Consider the following 16,786-nt stretch of genomic DNA (forward strand, 5'->3'; position numbering starts at 1 on the left):
AGTGGTCCCGATGACGTGGGAGAGTCTGAATACAATTAATCACTATAGTAATCAAACTAGCTGCAATAAAAAAGAACCTTCCGTGCATCAAGAGACGTAATAAAATTGTTCGTTTCTGTTTGATTCATGAAAAAAACAGAACCTCTTTGGCGTTGCCATGCAGAACGGCGCGCGTGGTTCAAAAGTTCCGTTTTCGCCTAACTGCGCTTCGCCAGGCGCCCTGCTTCGCTCACGCGGTCGCGCCTCAGTGGTAGTGTCGGTATCGCGTACTGCCGCGTGTGTCTTGCACGCTCGTGAAACTCGCTCTGACAGAAAGTTCGACAAAATACCGCGTGCATGCGATGCTGCCGGATGCCCGAATGGTGCACGCCGCCGCGCAGAAGGCGGGCAACGTTGGGCACGGCAACAGTGACGTACGAAATACCGCTTTCAGGCGGGTGATTTGAAGTGCGCTAACGCGATGCGGACCACTAAAACGTGATTTTATTTCAAAATAAGCACTTCCTTGGCAAAGTAGCACTACGAGGTTTCTGGACCGCTATTTCAACATCAACAATCAATGTCGACTTAACATTTGCCTTTAGTGTCCCTTTAAAGAACACCACATGGCAGAAATTTCCGGAGCCCTCCACTACGGCGTGCCTCATATTCATATCGTGGTTTTAGCACGTAAGACGCCCCGAATTATTATTGCGTGCACAGAGGCGGAAAGCAGCCTAGAGATGCGGTGCGCAGGTTGGATGCTCCAAAAGCTGGAACAAGCGCTATTTGCAGTTGCTCACAAATTTCTTGTGAGCGGATGAACTGCCAAAGCGCCACGTTGAATGAGAAAGAACACACCGTAGTCTGCACACACCGCAGAACAAAAGCAGGCATTGCGTACGTGCGTCCATCATATATCCATTCCAGGCTTCACTGCTACAATGCATGCGGACATAAGTATGTCAACGAGAATATTTCTGCCGCTTAACTTGAGCTTCAGTAGCACTAATGTGGTGCAGAAAATAATCACGGCCAAATTTCGCGTACGTCTTTAATTTATTAAAGCGCTAGCCCAAACGAAAGCAGCCCACATATAAAAAATCACGCATGCAGATGGATAGTCTACTGAGTGGGGAGAGAGCGAAATTGCAAACGAACTGTTTCAAGCAAACCAGCTTAGTGTCACGCTCTTTTTCCGATGCGAAAGTCCGCGTCTTATCCACGTTGGATAGGCGTGGACTTTGGAATTCTGTCTTTCCACTGCCATGACAGGCATTTCGGTACGCAACCATAAGCGTCAACTACAGAGGGGAAGGGGGGTGCACGAGCCCCCTTCTCCCTTGCTCTAACCGCGATTTTTCTTTGCGCTTGGCTTGGGTAACACCCATCGAAATCGGACTGTTGGCCGTCCTGTCTGGTAGCTATTTCACAAGGGCCTGTTTATTCTCGTTTAGGCTTTTAAAATTTGGATCTTACACCAGTGACAGATAAAACATTCAGTGGAAAATGCTCCTCAAATGGATTTATATGTGCGGAATAAGTTGTCCGGATGAACAACTCAAGTCCCCGCTTCAGCTATGGCAGGCTCAAAAAAGTCTTGGATCGCGTAGCGACATCTCTTGGTTCTAAGAAAACAAAAGTGCTTCTGAGAGTAGAAAGCACCCCTACACAGTTAGTCAATGAATGCTTTTGCACAGACTTGCTCGACAAGAAAAAAGTGTAACTTTTTCGATGTCTACAAATGGGTGCCCTTTCATCTGCCCATAGCAGTGCCAAGAAAAGAAGATGGTACGCATTTTTTATTGGAAAGTGAAGGGTTTTACTACTAGTTTCGTCACCAAACAGTGACACAAATACTCATCCAGAAAAAAAAACTTTTGGCGGAAAAATTCGTAAACCCGGCTTCGCACAAGGTGTATGGCACCAAATGGTATTTGCTATCACGTAATAATTTTTCCAGCCCATCTTAAAGGGACACTAAAGAGAAACAATGAATCGGTTTAGATTGATAAAATGTGCTCTGAGAACTCTAATGTCGTTAATATCGCCATCATAGGTTTATTAATAGAGGAGAAAATCAAGTTCAAAATTTTATTTTTAAATTTCGCACCGAAATCTCCCAGCGTGACGTCACGGATTTCAAAGTGTATTTATCGTATTTCGCGCCATTGGCTCAACAAAATTACCCCAAACTTGGTATGTTAAGTCTATGGCCCCCTCAGAGGACAATGTACTTCATTTTTACCGATATAGGAACTACGTAGTCCCTAGTAGGCGCCGTCAAAACATGTGACGTCACGGCGAATGGTGCGGAAGCTTCAAGGTGGCGTCGCCACCCACGTTTTGTTTTTGCGCGTTTTCTCGCTTAATAAGCGTCTTCTCGCAGCAAGCGTGGTGTTTTTGGTATCGTGAAAGAGTACTTTACTAATACGAGAAAAATCGTTTTGCTCTTTAGTGTCCCTATAAATCGATTTCACTCGTACTTAAGCTTCCAAAGCCAGCATTACTCCACTCTTCCCTGGCGAGGCATGTTTCAACAAATTAAACAAAGCATGGCAATAAAAAACACCCAAGAAGCCAAATAGCAGCACCGCAATACACAACAAAAACAAAGGGACACTGCTTGGAAACAAAAACCTGTCGGGAAGAGAGTGGTTGGTCCTCCGAATGATGCGCTACTCATTTGTGCTATGCATCATGCACAAGACAAATAACCTCCAAGGAATAAATATGAATCTGCAGTCTCCCACCAGAGCACACCATGAGATTGTAGCACCAGCACGTAAGAAACAAATTTATGTTAACATTTTGAATTAGGAGGTCTGACTCTCCAAAAATCCTACATATATCACATTCCCTATTCAACAGTTCAGCTGCTCAGCAATCAGCTTCCTACCCTCCTCCTTCCTTTCCATCACCACCTGGCTCGACTGGATAGGCACTGAAGGCGAAGAACAACAGCGCCGACTTGCCGCACAGGCAGTCGAAAAATGCTCGGCCTGTAAATTAGGGCTGAACAAATGTCACATACTAATTATATATATATGGAGAGAGAGAAAGGTAGAAGAGCATGTCGAGCCAATTTAAGACTATGCAGCAGCTTCTCAGCGCACCGCAATGTGAAAACTTGTTTCACTTCTAGGTTCAACCTGGATATCCTGCCCCCTGGTGCGCCCACTATGTGGGGAGCGCTCAGTTGGAAACGTGAATAGAGGCCTTATAGGTGACTGCCACATTGTGAATGATCATGTGGTACCATTGGTTTTTGAGAACTGAAGAGCAAAGGAACTAAGAACTGTTGGGATAACTAATTTGTTTTCTGGCAGAAAAAATATGCCCACACTTACTGTACAATTTCATGTGGGACTTTCTGAAGCTCCATACTAACAACACTCAAACAGAAGCACTGCACTCAGCAATATTTGCATTATCAGAATTTTATACATTTATTTGTAAATGTAAAAATGTAAAGATGTAACGACGCCACCAAGCACAAAAGGATGATTTAGTGTGCTGTACATGTTCATGGACTCAGCGTCTTCCTTTCCGAAAACCTGCAAGAAATGAGTTTACTCTTGAAAATAACACTGTAGGACATTAATTCAAGTGAAATGCACTTTTAAATTGGGCTAAATAAATAAAAAATAAGATAAACTCAATGTGTAAAACACATCCTTGTTTACTAAGCCAGAAAGTGGGACAGCTGGAATAGGTTTTGAAGCAGAATACAGTAGACGGAAATCTGTTGAACGGAACTGCTGCTTGAAAGGAAAACTGCCTCGTATATGATTGGTTTTGTACCCGAATTCTGCAACCCTATTAATCTCTCGGTAAATGAAATTCCAGTTAAATAAAACATGTTTTCCTGGTCCCTTCAGGTTCTGTTCAATGAGTCTACTATAATTGGTATTTAGAGCAGACTAACTTGGATCAGCCCAGGAAACCCCTCAACAGCCTTAATCTAAAATTTGACATTAGTACAACAAGACTTGTAAATGACCATTCAAGGAGTATTACACCACAATATTTGTTAAAGCTTTTTGTAGTCGAGGCAGAAGCAAGAAAATGTAAGGCAGTCATGCTTTCGAGGGACCTTTTTTTTTCCTTATGGCACCTGCCCCTGGTATCCCTCTTCTTTATACATTGTGTCTTCTTTCCTTCCAGTGTGATGTGCATTACCAGAGGAGGTTCTGTGCACTCTACATTTCACAGGAATGCCCAAGTCATTCCTGCTGCTGCAATTTACATAGTGGCTTGCAACAGTCACATTCCCGCATGTCACATTCCACTTGTCGCCAAAGTGGCTTCTTCAAGAAAATAGCTTGTGAAACTTTAAACTGTGAGCTGCTTTCACAGTGGTGTAGACTGGTGCAACAAATTGCTGTGCATAGATTATATGGTCACAAGTGTCTGCAATGATCCACATGAAGTAGCCAAGAATGGTACAGCTGAAACATATTCTGGGGCAATTTTGGGAGATGAACATTCAGAATTTTTAACAAATTAGTGACTAAGCATGCCGTTCCCAAACCTGCAAATTTCTGCTATACATCAATGAAGTAAGCTAATGCAATATTTTTACATTAGTCCGAAACTAGCGCAAAGGAACAATGTGCACCAGTTCCACACTTTTGGCACAACATGGCATGGAAATTATACAAGTGCAGAATTTTGGTGGAATTAGCGCAGCTTTCCCACCACTTCTAACGACTTTTGTTACACACCTTTCTTGCCCCATTTTTTCTTGTACACCTGCAAGAGGAAAAAAGAAAGCATGGTGCAAGCATCAGTTTGAGCTGAGGGAGGGTGGGAAAAGTAAGTCAGGGTGACTACCAATTTAATTTTTCCAAAAATTTAATTTTTCCAAATTCTCTGACTTTTCCAGGTTTTCCAAGATGACTCTGAGCATAATCCCTGACTGGTAAGCCTGCTTGGAAAACTGACTAACTGTGTACTGGATCGAGCCCTCGAGTGGTTAAAAAAGAGAGAGAGAGAGACGGGGCACTTGCATAAGCTGAGTACAGAACTGAGGACGTCCGCTGCTGCATCACCACTGAATGAGCTTGATGCTGCTCGGCGAGCCTCTGCTCATAGTGCTTCTGGCCAAACCAGAATGCCTTCAAGCCGAGCTGAGGTCTTGGCCAAGACAAACAAGCACAAATTTATCAACATAAGTAACAACTTGCTCAGGAATTGAGATATGCTGTGTGATCTGTAGGAGCAACAGCATGCTCTGTCCTTTTTTCACACTTCAGCTTAGCCGTTTACTGTTGTTGCAGAAAAATCAGCGACTTTATAAGCTTTGATCAAGGCTAAAGGTTGTTTTTGTTATTACCGCGCAGACTGCCTTCAGTCAGTTTCCATAACCAAGCCAGGTTTTCCAAAAATTCCATAATTCCCTGACTTTTCCAGACATGCCCAAATTCTGTGACAATTACAGCTTTTCCAGGTTTGTAGACACGCTGGTAAATACTGCATTTTATCACTTTTCCATCCTTTTTTGAAAATTATTCAGATATCGAGCCAAATTTCAACTTCTAAAAACCAGATTTTATTATATTTTCTATTTAATGAAGTCTTCTTAATTCCCCAACACATGTCCACACAAAGCCCACTGCCTCAAAAACTTTACGGCGCTTTTTTCTTCTTTCCCGGGGTGTTTGGGGAGATTACAAGTAAAATGCTGAAATCATATGGGTACGATACACCGGGTTTTAGTAGAGGTGTTGGACGTCAGCAACATGTAAAGAAGTCTACCAGGTCCCACAAAGAAACATGACATACTGCTCACCAGACTTGCAGCCCACAATAAGTCTGGAGAAGTGCACCCACATGTAACTATACTGTTTCTTTCTCTTTTTTCAGGCTTGAATAAGATATTACATGAAGACTTCAATCATTCTTAATTTAAAGTAGCTGTCATGTCTAATCGACTTTGTTAAATGGACATTTACTTGCATATAATGTATTTTTTAAAAAGTGTCTCACTCATTACGAAATGTTTCAGGGCCTTTTAAAAATGCATTCAGTTCATATTTTATACTGTTCATATCTACACATTGCTATTAGAACAAATTTCCGTGCATTTTTTTAGAGCACTAAACATGTTTTTCTCATGCCGATGGGGTGAAAGTCAAACAGAAAAGTTACCTTCTTGGCCTTTTTCTTTGGTGGCTGCAGGTCCTGTAAATGAATAAAATACTTCATGCTTTTTGTAGATACACCAATGCCTTATAAGACTGATTGCCCATTAACATGTACTGCTTTTACACAAATAAGATAGTACATATCAAAGGTTCTCAAACTTTCTTGCTTTGGGGAACACCACTACCTTTCTCAGAATGCTGCAGAACTCATTGCCTCTGCTCACCTATGCCTCACTTTAGGTGTGCTTATAGGACACAGACTAGCATACAGAGAATGAGGGGGGGCCTAGACACACAACGAAATGCCCCAAACGTGAAGTGAAGGCATGCCAAGGGCAAGAGGGGAGGGAGCCTTATTGCTTCTGGATTCACTTTACCAATGTTGTACTGTCACCGCATATCGCAGCCTTGCGGTGTGCACACCAAGCGTACTTAACTACTGACTAAGCACTGCACACAGTCAATGGCATTATCATGCAAACAATGTGTCGGACACACAAAAGCTTTTTTCTTCGTTTTTGGTAACAAAAGTCACGAGTCACTTGCGCTGCAGAATGGTCTTTGATATAACAGTTGCAACACTAAGCCTATATATGCTTGCATTGATGCCTCTCACGCACGTTGAAATGCTTGTCTCATGTTCTTATTAAACAGTCAATGTAGCGAAGCAACAAACCTGCCTGCACCAAAATTGTGGCACTGATGTGCCTGAACCACCAATAACGCATGCTGCTTAAGCGACCAATATTGACATCCACTGGCAACAAGAATCAATCAGACAGACACCACTATGTTCAGAAGTGGCCTTGGGTGTGCAAAATTTGAGTTGATTTCCATTCACAAGTTAAACACAACATTTGTGGTCACAAATTAAAAGCAGTGAGAAGTGTGGTTTGTGTAGGCATGCAAGTTGCACAGTGACAAGTCTTGTACGCTGTCTGCCGAGTGGGTCCCTCACTGATCGCAGACTAAGTTGTGGATTTGTGAATTGTGGATTTGACATATTACAACTGCCGCGACTGCTTCTCTGTAACTTAAGGGAATGAATAGGGACATGTACATTGTAGTAGTAGTATATATCTTTCAAGTTCAATCTGGTAATTCTGGTTAGTGGTTAAGACTGAATTTGCTTGGAGGTCAAATTAAAAAAAAATAAATATTTAACCCCTAGGAAATAGCAAAGAGCTCAATATCAAACACCACCATCACCTGCCTATCTTATGTTCACGTCAGGATGAAGGCCTCTCCCAATACCTCGAACCCATGCCCTGTCCTATGCAAGCAGATTCCACTTTATGCCTGCAAATTTCGCAATTTTGTCACCCCACCTAACCCTTGGCCACGCTTCCCACTTCTTGGTATCTGTTCTGCCCCTCTATCTGACAATCAGTCATCTGTCCTTTCGATTATGCGGCCTTCCCAGGTCCATTCTTTTTTTCTTAAGGGGGGGACACTGTTCTTAGAGCAAAATCATGGAAAAAAATTAATTTTCTGAAAATGGTATTTTTGTACGCATTGCCACAAGTGCTGATCAAGTTTCTAACAACATGGATTGATATTTCGGCCACAACAGCAATCTATATCACTAAGACGAGCTATTTTTTTACTAGAAAAAAAAAAGCACAAAGAATGGGCTCTTTTAAAGGGACACTAAAGTGAAACAATGAATCAGTTTAAGCTGATAAATTACACTCTGAAACTATATTGTCATTAATTTCACCATCATAGGCTCATTTTAATAGAAGATAAAATCAAGGTCAAAATTTCATTTTTAAATTTTGCACCAAAATCCCCGCACATGACATCACCGATTTCAAAATGTTTTAGTCATATTTCGGCCACACTGGATTAACGAAATTTTCTGACACTTGGTATGCTAAGTCTCTGGCCCCCTCAGAGGACACTGTACTTAATATTTCCAGATTAGGAACTACGTAAGCCCTAGTAGACGGCACCAAAATCTATAACGTCACGGCGATTGGTACAGGAACTTCAAGGTGGTGTTGCCACTTGCATTTTCTTTATGCGCGTTTTCTCGCTTACTAAGTGTCTTCTCGTGGCAAGCATGGTAATTTTGGTACTATATTGTGAAAGAGTAATTTACTAACATGAGAAAAATCGTTTTTTCTCTTCAGTGTCCCTTTAATGCCATGCTGCTTCAGAATTATGTATGCAGCAGCTGTAGGCATTATGTGGCCTTCCCAGGTCCATTCTTTTTTTCTTAAGGGGGGAGCACTGCTCTTAGAGCAAAATCACGGAAAAAAATTAATTTTCTGCAAATGGTATTTTTGTACGCATTGCCACAAATGCTGATCAAGTTTCTAACAGAAGTAGCCGTTGTTGAACAACCAACATGCCCAAACGTTCTCCCTTCTGAGCTGTAGGCATGCAGGTCATATTCCTGGTGGTTACTAACCCTTTAGCAAAAGTATTTGAATATCTCATGTTGCATTTGGTTCAAAATGAGCTTTATCTGTTTTCTGGCATTCTTTCAAGACAAGCATTTACTCAAACAGCCTATTAAGGGCAACAATTTCTGATGCTCTAGGATAAATACAGCTCTAATGTTTTTGTTATATGAAGCTAAATGTGAAAAGCTTGAAGTGCTGGAAGCAGATTCTCTCTTTTCTTCCGCTATAATTTTTTTGTCTGCTTTTGTTCTTATCTTTAGTAACCGTACTGTAAGTGCTCAAGTTCAGTGGCCTGCTAAATTGCCAATTGTTATGGGAACTGAAAACTGCTTGCAGCATTTCAATCCTTATACATTCTGCTTTCCACTCATGCATTAAAAGGGTCTTGAACAACTGCTCATGCTTGGTGAAAAAACACATACAGCAAAAAGCAGACGCTGCAGTGAACAGCTCAGCCAAGTCTTGCAGTTGTGTGCAGCAAGGAGAGTTCACAAGCGCAGCATGAAGTAGCCCCTTTCTCAAACGCCCTCTCTTCACACAGCGGCCTGTACACTCTCTTTGGAGGGCCGTCATACAAGAGATTGCTGCTATTGGCCGATAGCTGACATGAACCATGAAGTAGCCCCTTTCTCAAGCGCCCTCTCTTCACACAGCGGCCTGTACACTCTCTTTGGAGGGCCATCATACAAGAGATTGCTGCTATTGGCCGATAGCTGACATGAACCATGAAGTAGCCCCTTTCTCAAGCACCCTCTCCTCACACAGTGGCCTATACACTCTCTTTGGAGGGCCGTCATACAAGAGATTGCTGCTATTGGCCGATAGCTGACATGAACCAACAGCGGCATTGGATCTGATGCGCTTCTTGCCCCGGGGTGCTGCCATGTGCCAGGCACCACGCTTTATAGCATGCAAAATTACACAGCGGCAACCCCATAGCTGGTTACAACCTAAGGAAAAATGTCGGCTTCACTCACAGCAATCGCTGTCCTTCAAACAGAGAATTTGCATAAATGCTCCATCCAATAGTGCTTACTCGTTTTCGTGATGTCAAGCACATCTAGAGTGTTTCAGATAGTTGGCTTTCCCATACAGACACATGTTTGTGTCACTGGTTTTAGGTCGGAAACTTGGACTTCATGGTAAATTTCATCAGGAATTTTGACATCGCTGGTCATCCAAACGAAATGTTTCAGGCGTAACGATGAACTTTTAGCTTGTAATATGTGTAGTGTGTACATTAGCCGAGAAAAAGTACGTACAGTTCGAATGGAAACCAGCTAGCATGATACCGCGAGCACCAACAAGCACGCTACAGCACTGTCTTTCACAGGGGAACGGCAGGCGCATCAAGGTTCTGTAGGTGGAGCTGACATTTTTTTCTCTGGTTGTAATTGAGTATAGCGCACACCAGAATCACACTAGGAGACAGTAATCTTGCTTCATGACGCAAGCTCAAGGTCATGACGCGTGTGCAATTTAGTACAATATCTTACATCTGCATCGTTGGCGTCCAATGCCGAGAAATCACCAAAACGGGTTACGTCTCTCAGGCTTGACATGGTTCCCAACTGCTTTTCCAGGTTCTGCACAAACATGAACAGCAATGTGTTGCAGGACAATGCTACACACCAAGAAGTGCAATTATCTAACTGAGTATTTAAAAAAATGTCATCCTTTAAATAGATTATGACATTTTTACTGAACAAGTTCTTACATTTTGACAGTCATGGTCTTCCAGGCCAATTACAGGAAGAGCACAAGTTGCGTCATCCTTACTCTGCTTGCATGGCATTTTATCGGCTGAAAATCTAAGCAGATATTTTCTCGGTATTCTTATTTACAAATGTGAATGGAAAGCTTCCTGTTCCTTTACTACATACAAGTCAGTTTCCTCATGTACCATCGACTCATTTTGTAAAATCCAACAACTTCTTATTACCTAAACCCAGGACTAATTATGGCAAGTTTACTGCAAAATTTTCATCTGTATCCTTGTGGAATTCCCTGCCTCTGGATATAAAGAATGGGTGCTTCCAAATGTTTAATAATATCTGGGGTTTAACTTCCCAAAACTACGATATGACTATCAGAGACGCCGTAGTGGAGGGCTCCGGAAATTTCGACCACCTGGGGTTCTTTAACGTGCACCTAAATCTAAGCACACGGGCCTCAAACATTTTCGCCTCCATTGAAAATGCAGCCGCCGCAGCCGGGATTCAATTCCGCAACCTTCGGGTCAGCAGTCGAGCGCCATAACTACTAGACCACCGTGGGGGGGGCACTTCCAAATGTTTAAAAAAGGCTTGCATTCACACTTGTTAAATTCACAAATGCTTTACATTATTCACAGTAACCGCTTTTGTATTTCAGTGTATGTTTTTTTTCTTTTTTTGCTTACCTGCACATTTCGCATAACTTATTTTTCTATCTTTACCCCTGTTTACCATAGTGTTGTTCTCTGATGTATGATTTTACACGAGGTCTCACTCACAGTCTCGCGACTTTGAGACTTCCTTCTGTATCTCTATATTTCATATGCAAATCATCACATGTACTTTGAATAAATAAATCTTGAATCAAGTAAGAACAATACATACACTCTTTGGCATCTACAACTACCACTAACACTTGCTGCAGTCTGCAGCCAGAGTTCCCCACACTGGTGATGAGTGGTGGCACTGTCATCTAAGCGGATTTCGCACCATATCTAGTGCACTAAGTGATCGTCAACATGCACTTTAGTCTTTGCAAAACCCACAACACAGAGTAGGGAATTGGGATTCGAATTTTCAACGTATATAAACAAAACATAAAAATGCATTTGGCGCCACTTTCACAATCATAATTCAATTTAACCATAGTGGTTATAAAGGTTCAAATAACTCACCCTTTCCTTCTTGGTCAATGTAAGCCTTAGCATGTTGTCTTCTTCATACCTAAAAATAGGCAAATGTGAAACAAAATGTCAGATGATATTTATGACCTGAAAGTCTTAAAAATCTATCTGTGTGAATATAGCTCAAACCTCAATACAGCGAAATCGTACAGCAGAAAGCTTCATTATATCACACATTTCTTTAAGTCACCGTTCCAATGTTTAAAGGAGTCCTGACACAAAAATTATCGCCCCGCGTTTTTTGGCTGCAATGTGTTGCTGGGGGCCTGTTAGACATAACACGGCACATCGTTTGCTGCAGCGCGCGACAGATAATTAATTACAAGCTCCTCATTACCGACACAGCCTCAGTTTCGGTTTGACAGAGCTCCAAAAACGACAAGCCGCCTGGTGCAACTATCACCACCTAGCGAGTGAAATGCTCGGTCACGTGAGCACACAGAACAGTGACGCATTTCCGTGCGGTCTGTCGTCGTCAGGCTCATCGTCGTCTGATGGCGACGATTTTCTTGCGGCGGGGATGGAAGGAATTTTCGACGTGGCGAATCACTTCAGGTTTGACCCACTGGCCAGGAGCGATTTGTCGGGAAACGCGTCAAAACAGAAATTGCGGCTACGACGTCATCATAACTTGTACCGGCTGCAACGGTTACGTAGGGGAAGTAGGGGGGTCACCTCGGGTCACCTCCGAGGGTGTCAATGCACCAGGTGCTGCCTATAATGCCGGATCGCGCTCGCGAACTTCAAAAATCATATAAAATACCTTCCAAGCTTTATTCGCTGTCGATATTTTGCAGATGGTACACCCACGTACACGGGAATCGATCCAGCAGGCTATCTCGGCCGCAAAATTTTGTGTCAGTACCCCTTTAACAGTAAAAATAACATCACAGGTTTCTAGGATAGTCCTATGGCATGCTTATTAATGAGACAAACCATAGCAAGATGAGAGCAGAGAGTGCGACTTGTCACCATGAGAGCGGAGGTGAAAGCCAAAGCATGGAAAAAATTGCTGGCTCTCTCACACAACTTTGCAATGGTGCACGGTGGCATTTTAAGCATAAGAAACATTGTATACAGTCAAACCTTGACATGACGAGGTTGGTGAAATTGGCAATTTACTTTGTTATAGCAAAGCTTTGTTAGATTGAGACTCAACTCTTTTAAAGGGGTCATGAGCCACTCCTCGGGCTTTGTGAGAAAACACATCCTGCTATGAACAGCTCAGCCAAATCTTGCAGTTTCAGAAGTGGAATGCGAATTTTACTATTTTCTCATGCGCCTTCTGCTGCTGGTGCCTGCTGTTTGATGTCGAACTACTGGTAAAGAGCAAACATAAATCAAGAGGGGCGTTTGGATTAGATGCGCTTCTTGTCACAAGGTGCCGCCAAGTGCTAGTGCCTCATTCCACAGTCTGCCAACATTATACAGAAGCCACACTCATGCACAGGAATCACAACGGGAGAGAGTGAACGCGCTTAATCACGCGCACTGACACATCTGCTTTCCCCCCTACCATCCTTCTCTGAGTAGCTTCCAGTGCACACGTGGGACGAGAGGAGAGAGAAAGCGCTTAAAGCTTGCAACAAATCCCTTTAACTCTGCTTGTTCTAGAAGGATTCTAGAAATGTTTGCAGCAATCGATTTGTGAGGCAATAAACTCTGATACTGAGGTCATTTGACGATTACTTGGAAGAGTGGTTCAGGACCCCTTCAAGCGAAATATGCCATATTTTCGAGATTCTAAGCACCCCCCCTATCTTTGTAAAAGAAATAGGTAGAAAAGTTTGCCTAGAAATCTAGACAACCCCCTTTTTTTCTTGAGAGGAAGAGTGGCAGCCAATGCTGCTAAGCATGCTTGCTCGCCACCAAATCTCGAAGGCCATGTCTTGTGTTGCTGGGTTCCGACAAAAGATGGCGGCACAGAAGTTGTTGGCACTTGGCAGGTCCGGGCAAGTTGCGCTGGCATCTAGGGGCCATGGGCACACGTTGTTTTGTTTGCCAGTTGTTTGATAGCCCTTAAAGATGTTGGTATGAGTATGAAGAGGGCTTCCTACAGCTTGAAGTTCAAGCAAGCTACAATTGCATTTGCTGAAGATAATGGCAACCACAGTGCTGCCGCGGAATGCGGTGTGGGCGAGCCTATATCATCAGGTGGAGGAAGCAGTGGGGCAGCAGGCCCAGATCTTCAAAGGTGCCACAATACGTAAGATGTTTACCGAGCCGCGTAAGGGCCAACATTCTTAACCTGAAGAAGTCTGCGCCTTTGTGTGCAGTGAAAAATGCAGGAGCTTTGCCGTCAGTGCCAATGCCATCTGGGCGAAAAGTGATGGAGATTGCAAGAAGAATGCAGATTGTCCGCCAAGGTTACAGTGCTAGGCTGCTGACCTGCAAGTCACGGGTTCGATCCAAGCCGCGGCAGTCGCATTTTGATGAAGCCAAATGTTAGAAGCCCATGTACTGTGCGATGTCGGTGCATTAAAGAACAGCAGATGGTCAAAATTTCCGGAGCCCTCCACTATGGTGTGCCTAAAAATCACATCATGGTTTTGGCATGTAAAGCCCCAGATATTACAATTACTAGAAATGCAGATTTCCTCCGCCGTGCTTCGTGCAAGCCGCAGCTAGGTGGAGTGCATGATGAGTAGAGATGGATTTTCTTTGAGATGCCTGACAACAATAGGCCAGAAGCTGCCAGGTGATTTTGAAGACAAACTTATTGCTTTTCAGCCATACGCCGTGAAACTTTGCAGGGAAAACAGTTACGAGCTCAGCCAGATCATCAACATCAATGAGACACTGGTGTTTTTCAAAATGATGAGGGCCAGTACAGTTAATAAAGTTGGAGCCCGGGAAGTTTGTGGTGTCCTGACTTCTTTCTTGTGTCTGTGTTTGCACGCCCTGTCTTTTTAGAATGAAGACAACAGGGTACGAAAAGCAGCATGCCACAGTGATGATGTGCATAACAGCTCAAGGCCACAAGCTTCCACCATATATCATTCTGAAAAAAAGGAACATGGCCAAAAATGAATCTTTTCCTAAAGATGTCAGCGTCAGAGTACAGGAGAAAGAGTGGATGACAGCTGAAGTTATGTCAGACTGGATTCAAATTGTGTAGCAGCAGTGCCTGGAGGCATCGCTCGGTGGACCTTCAGGCACGCTGTCTATGCTTCTCTTGGATGCGTTTCGCAGCCGCCTTACCCCAAGGGATATGACCAGACATCAATACAGCAACTGTGACTTGGTCATTATTCTAGGGGGCATGATGCCAGTGCTACAACCCCTGGACATTTCAGATAACAATCCATTTAAGGCCAACCTTCGACAAGACTATGAAGAGTGGGTATGGAACCCCAACCAGAACCAGACGCAGACGGGAAGCTGCAGAAAGTGTCCCCATCAGTGATAGCAACGTGGATTTTGGACGCATGGGAGTGGATTGAAGTCAACATTGTCGCCAAGTCATTTAAGGGGAGACCCTGCTTTAGAAACATGTTTTTATTTCTGAGCAGCTTTTCATGAAACTTTCACAGCTTATGTGTTTTTATAAGCTAATTCCAAATATGCCATTATTTTTTAATACAACATGTAGTACAGTAAATGCTTGTTAATTTGACACTTGTTAATTAAGAAAATTGGATAATTCAGACATGTTCTCTGGTCCCGGCCAGCACATGCATTGTTAAATGGCATCAAACTCTTGTTAATTTGGTCATGTTTGACCACCACCCGATTAATTCGGACGATCCTCGAAGTTAGCCGATCGCGAAGCACTGCAAATGAGCGACGCAAAGGAAAGAAAACGGCATTTGCAGACAGTCAAAATGGCCACAAGCTTTCAGAAAAGCATGGTCGCCGTCCACAATCATGTTGATGGTACGTAATAAGGTATGGGGTCAGGAGCATATTTCGGATTAAGACACGTGTGTCTTGAGCCATGTTCACATTGTGAACGAAGTCACAAATGACGAAAATGAGGCTTTTGCATTGCTATTATGCAGAATAATTACTGCATTTACGTATTCCTCAAGAAAGTGAAAGTACACTGATGTAATACACATTTATTTATTGTTTCCTTGATACTTTCGATAAGTCGACATTCGGATAATTCGGACAGTTTTTCCACTCCCGTGATATTTGAATTAACTAGCTTTTTACTGTATTTAAAATATCAAATACATCTGGTATTATTTGGAGTGAGATTTTTTTCTGAACTGCGAGAGTTGCAAAGAAAATCAACCAAATGAATCCAATGGACGATTAGGCCAAGGAAAGCATAAGAGCCATTAATTATTGTTTTTAACCCCTTAAGTGGCAATTAAATTATAAAAAATTGTTTCAAAATTGCCAAATTTTGTTATGACGTGAAATGCCTCAGTAATATTTTCAAAACAGAAAAATACTTGCGAAAAAATTTTATGACAGATAAAATTGCTTTGTTCGTCATATTTCGCACCATCATGTAATACCCAGGACCGTGGCGAGGAATTTTTTTTTTCGGGGGGGGGGGCACTTGCTGAAGGCCTTGAAGAACACCTATTTCGTCATTTATTTTTGGTAAAACACTCTCCTTCATCAGAATTTCGGAGGGGGGGAGGGGAGCGGGCGCCCAGACCCCTATCCCCCCCCCCCCATGGCTGCGAGCCTGGTAATACCCCATACCTGGGGCATTTGATGTGTATTTCAAAAGAAACTTCTGCAACACCCAGGAAGTAAGGATTCCATTTGACTTCCCCTGAACAAAATGTACTATTCCTCGATAGTTCAATACAAGCTAGATGAGGCTGCCATCCTTGTGGTAGCGTTCAAAGCACGGGACTGCGCCAATGCAAGGCGCTCATTTCGCCATTTAGTGTGCAGACTCTCATTCAATAAAAGTGCCAATCACGGAACCCGTGCTCCCTCTCGTCTATGTTTTAAATGGGAAAACACCATTTGACGAGCTGGGCTTGTCAAAAGCCTCTTGAAACATTGCTGAAGAGCCATGACGAGCTCAGCTCTTCATAAGCAGTTAAGGGGTTAATAGTCGTGTAATAATTATGACATAAACTGAAATGAACTAAAGGAGACAAAAAAACACCCTTTCCGTCGGTGGGATCCAAACCCACAACCTTTGAATTACGCTTTCGATGCTCTACCAATTGAGCTATGATGTGTAATCAACTTCAGTGGGTATTTCTTCAACTTCATTGGGCATTTGTGTACGTGTAATCCCTGGGAGTGTTAACCAGCGTCACTCGTAGCCACGGCGGCGAGTGTGGAACACTATTTTTGCCAGAGGGGATGACACGGTACGTGATCTCTGCATGATGTGGCAGATGACCCATAATTGAGTCTGCCAGGACGAG

General features: G+C 43.0%; 1 protein-coding gene across 1 annotated transcript in view; it reads right to left on the reverse strand.

Annotated features, from left to right (window-relative positions):
• Window positions 1-3,403: 3,403 nt before the first annotated feature.
• The window catches only part of LOC119404736 (neuroguidin), a 49,037-nt gene continuing 35,654 nt past the window's right edge, over window positions 3,404-16,786 (reverse strand). Inside the window, exons 9-13 of the mRNA XM_037671405.2 lie at window positions 11,430-11,478; window positions 10,036-10,125; window positions 6,133-6,165; window positions 4,707-4,734; window positions 3,404-3,536 (exon numbers count right to left, since the gene is read on the reverse strand). Of these exons, the coding sequence (XP_037527333.1) occupies window positions 3,514-3,536; window positions 4,707-4,734; window positions 6,133-6,165; window positions 10,036-10,125; window positions 11,430-11,478 (223 nt within the window). The 3' untranslated portion in view covers window positions 3,404-3,513. The remainder of the gene's footprint in view (window positions 3,537-4,706; window positions 4,735-6,132; window positions 6,166-10,035; window positions 10,126-11,429; window positions 11,479-16,786) is intronic.

The sequence above is a fragment of the Rhipicephalus sanguineus genome, chromosome 1 (genome assembly GCF_013339695.2).
Source record: "Rhipicephalus sanguineus isolate Rsan-2018 chromosome 1, BIME_Rsan_1.4, whole genome shotgun sequence".
Classification (NCBI taxonomy): Eukaryota; Metazoa; Arthropoda; class Arachnida; order Ixodida; family Ixodidae; genus Rhipicephalus; species Rhipicephalus sanguineus.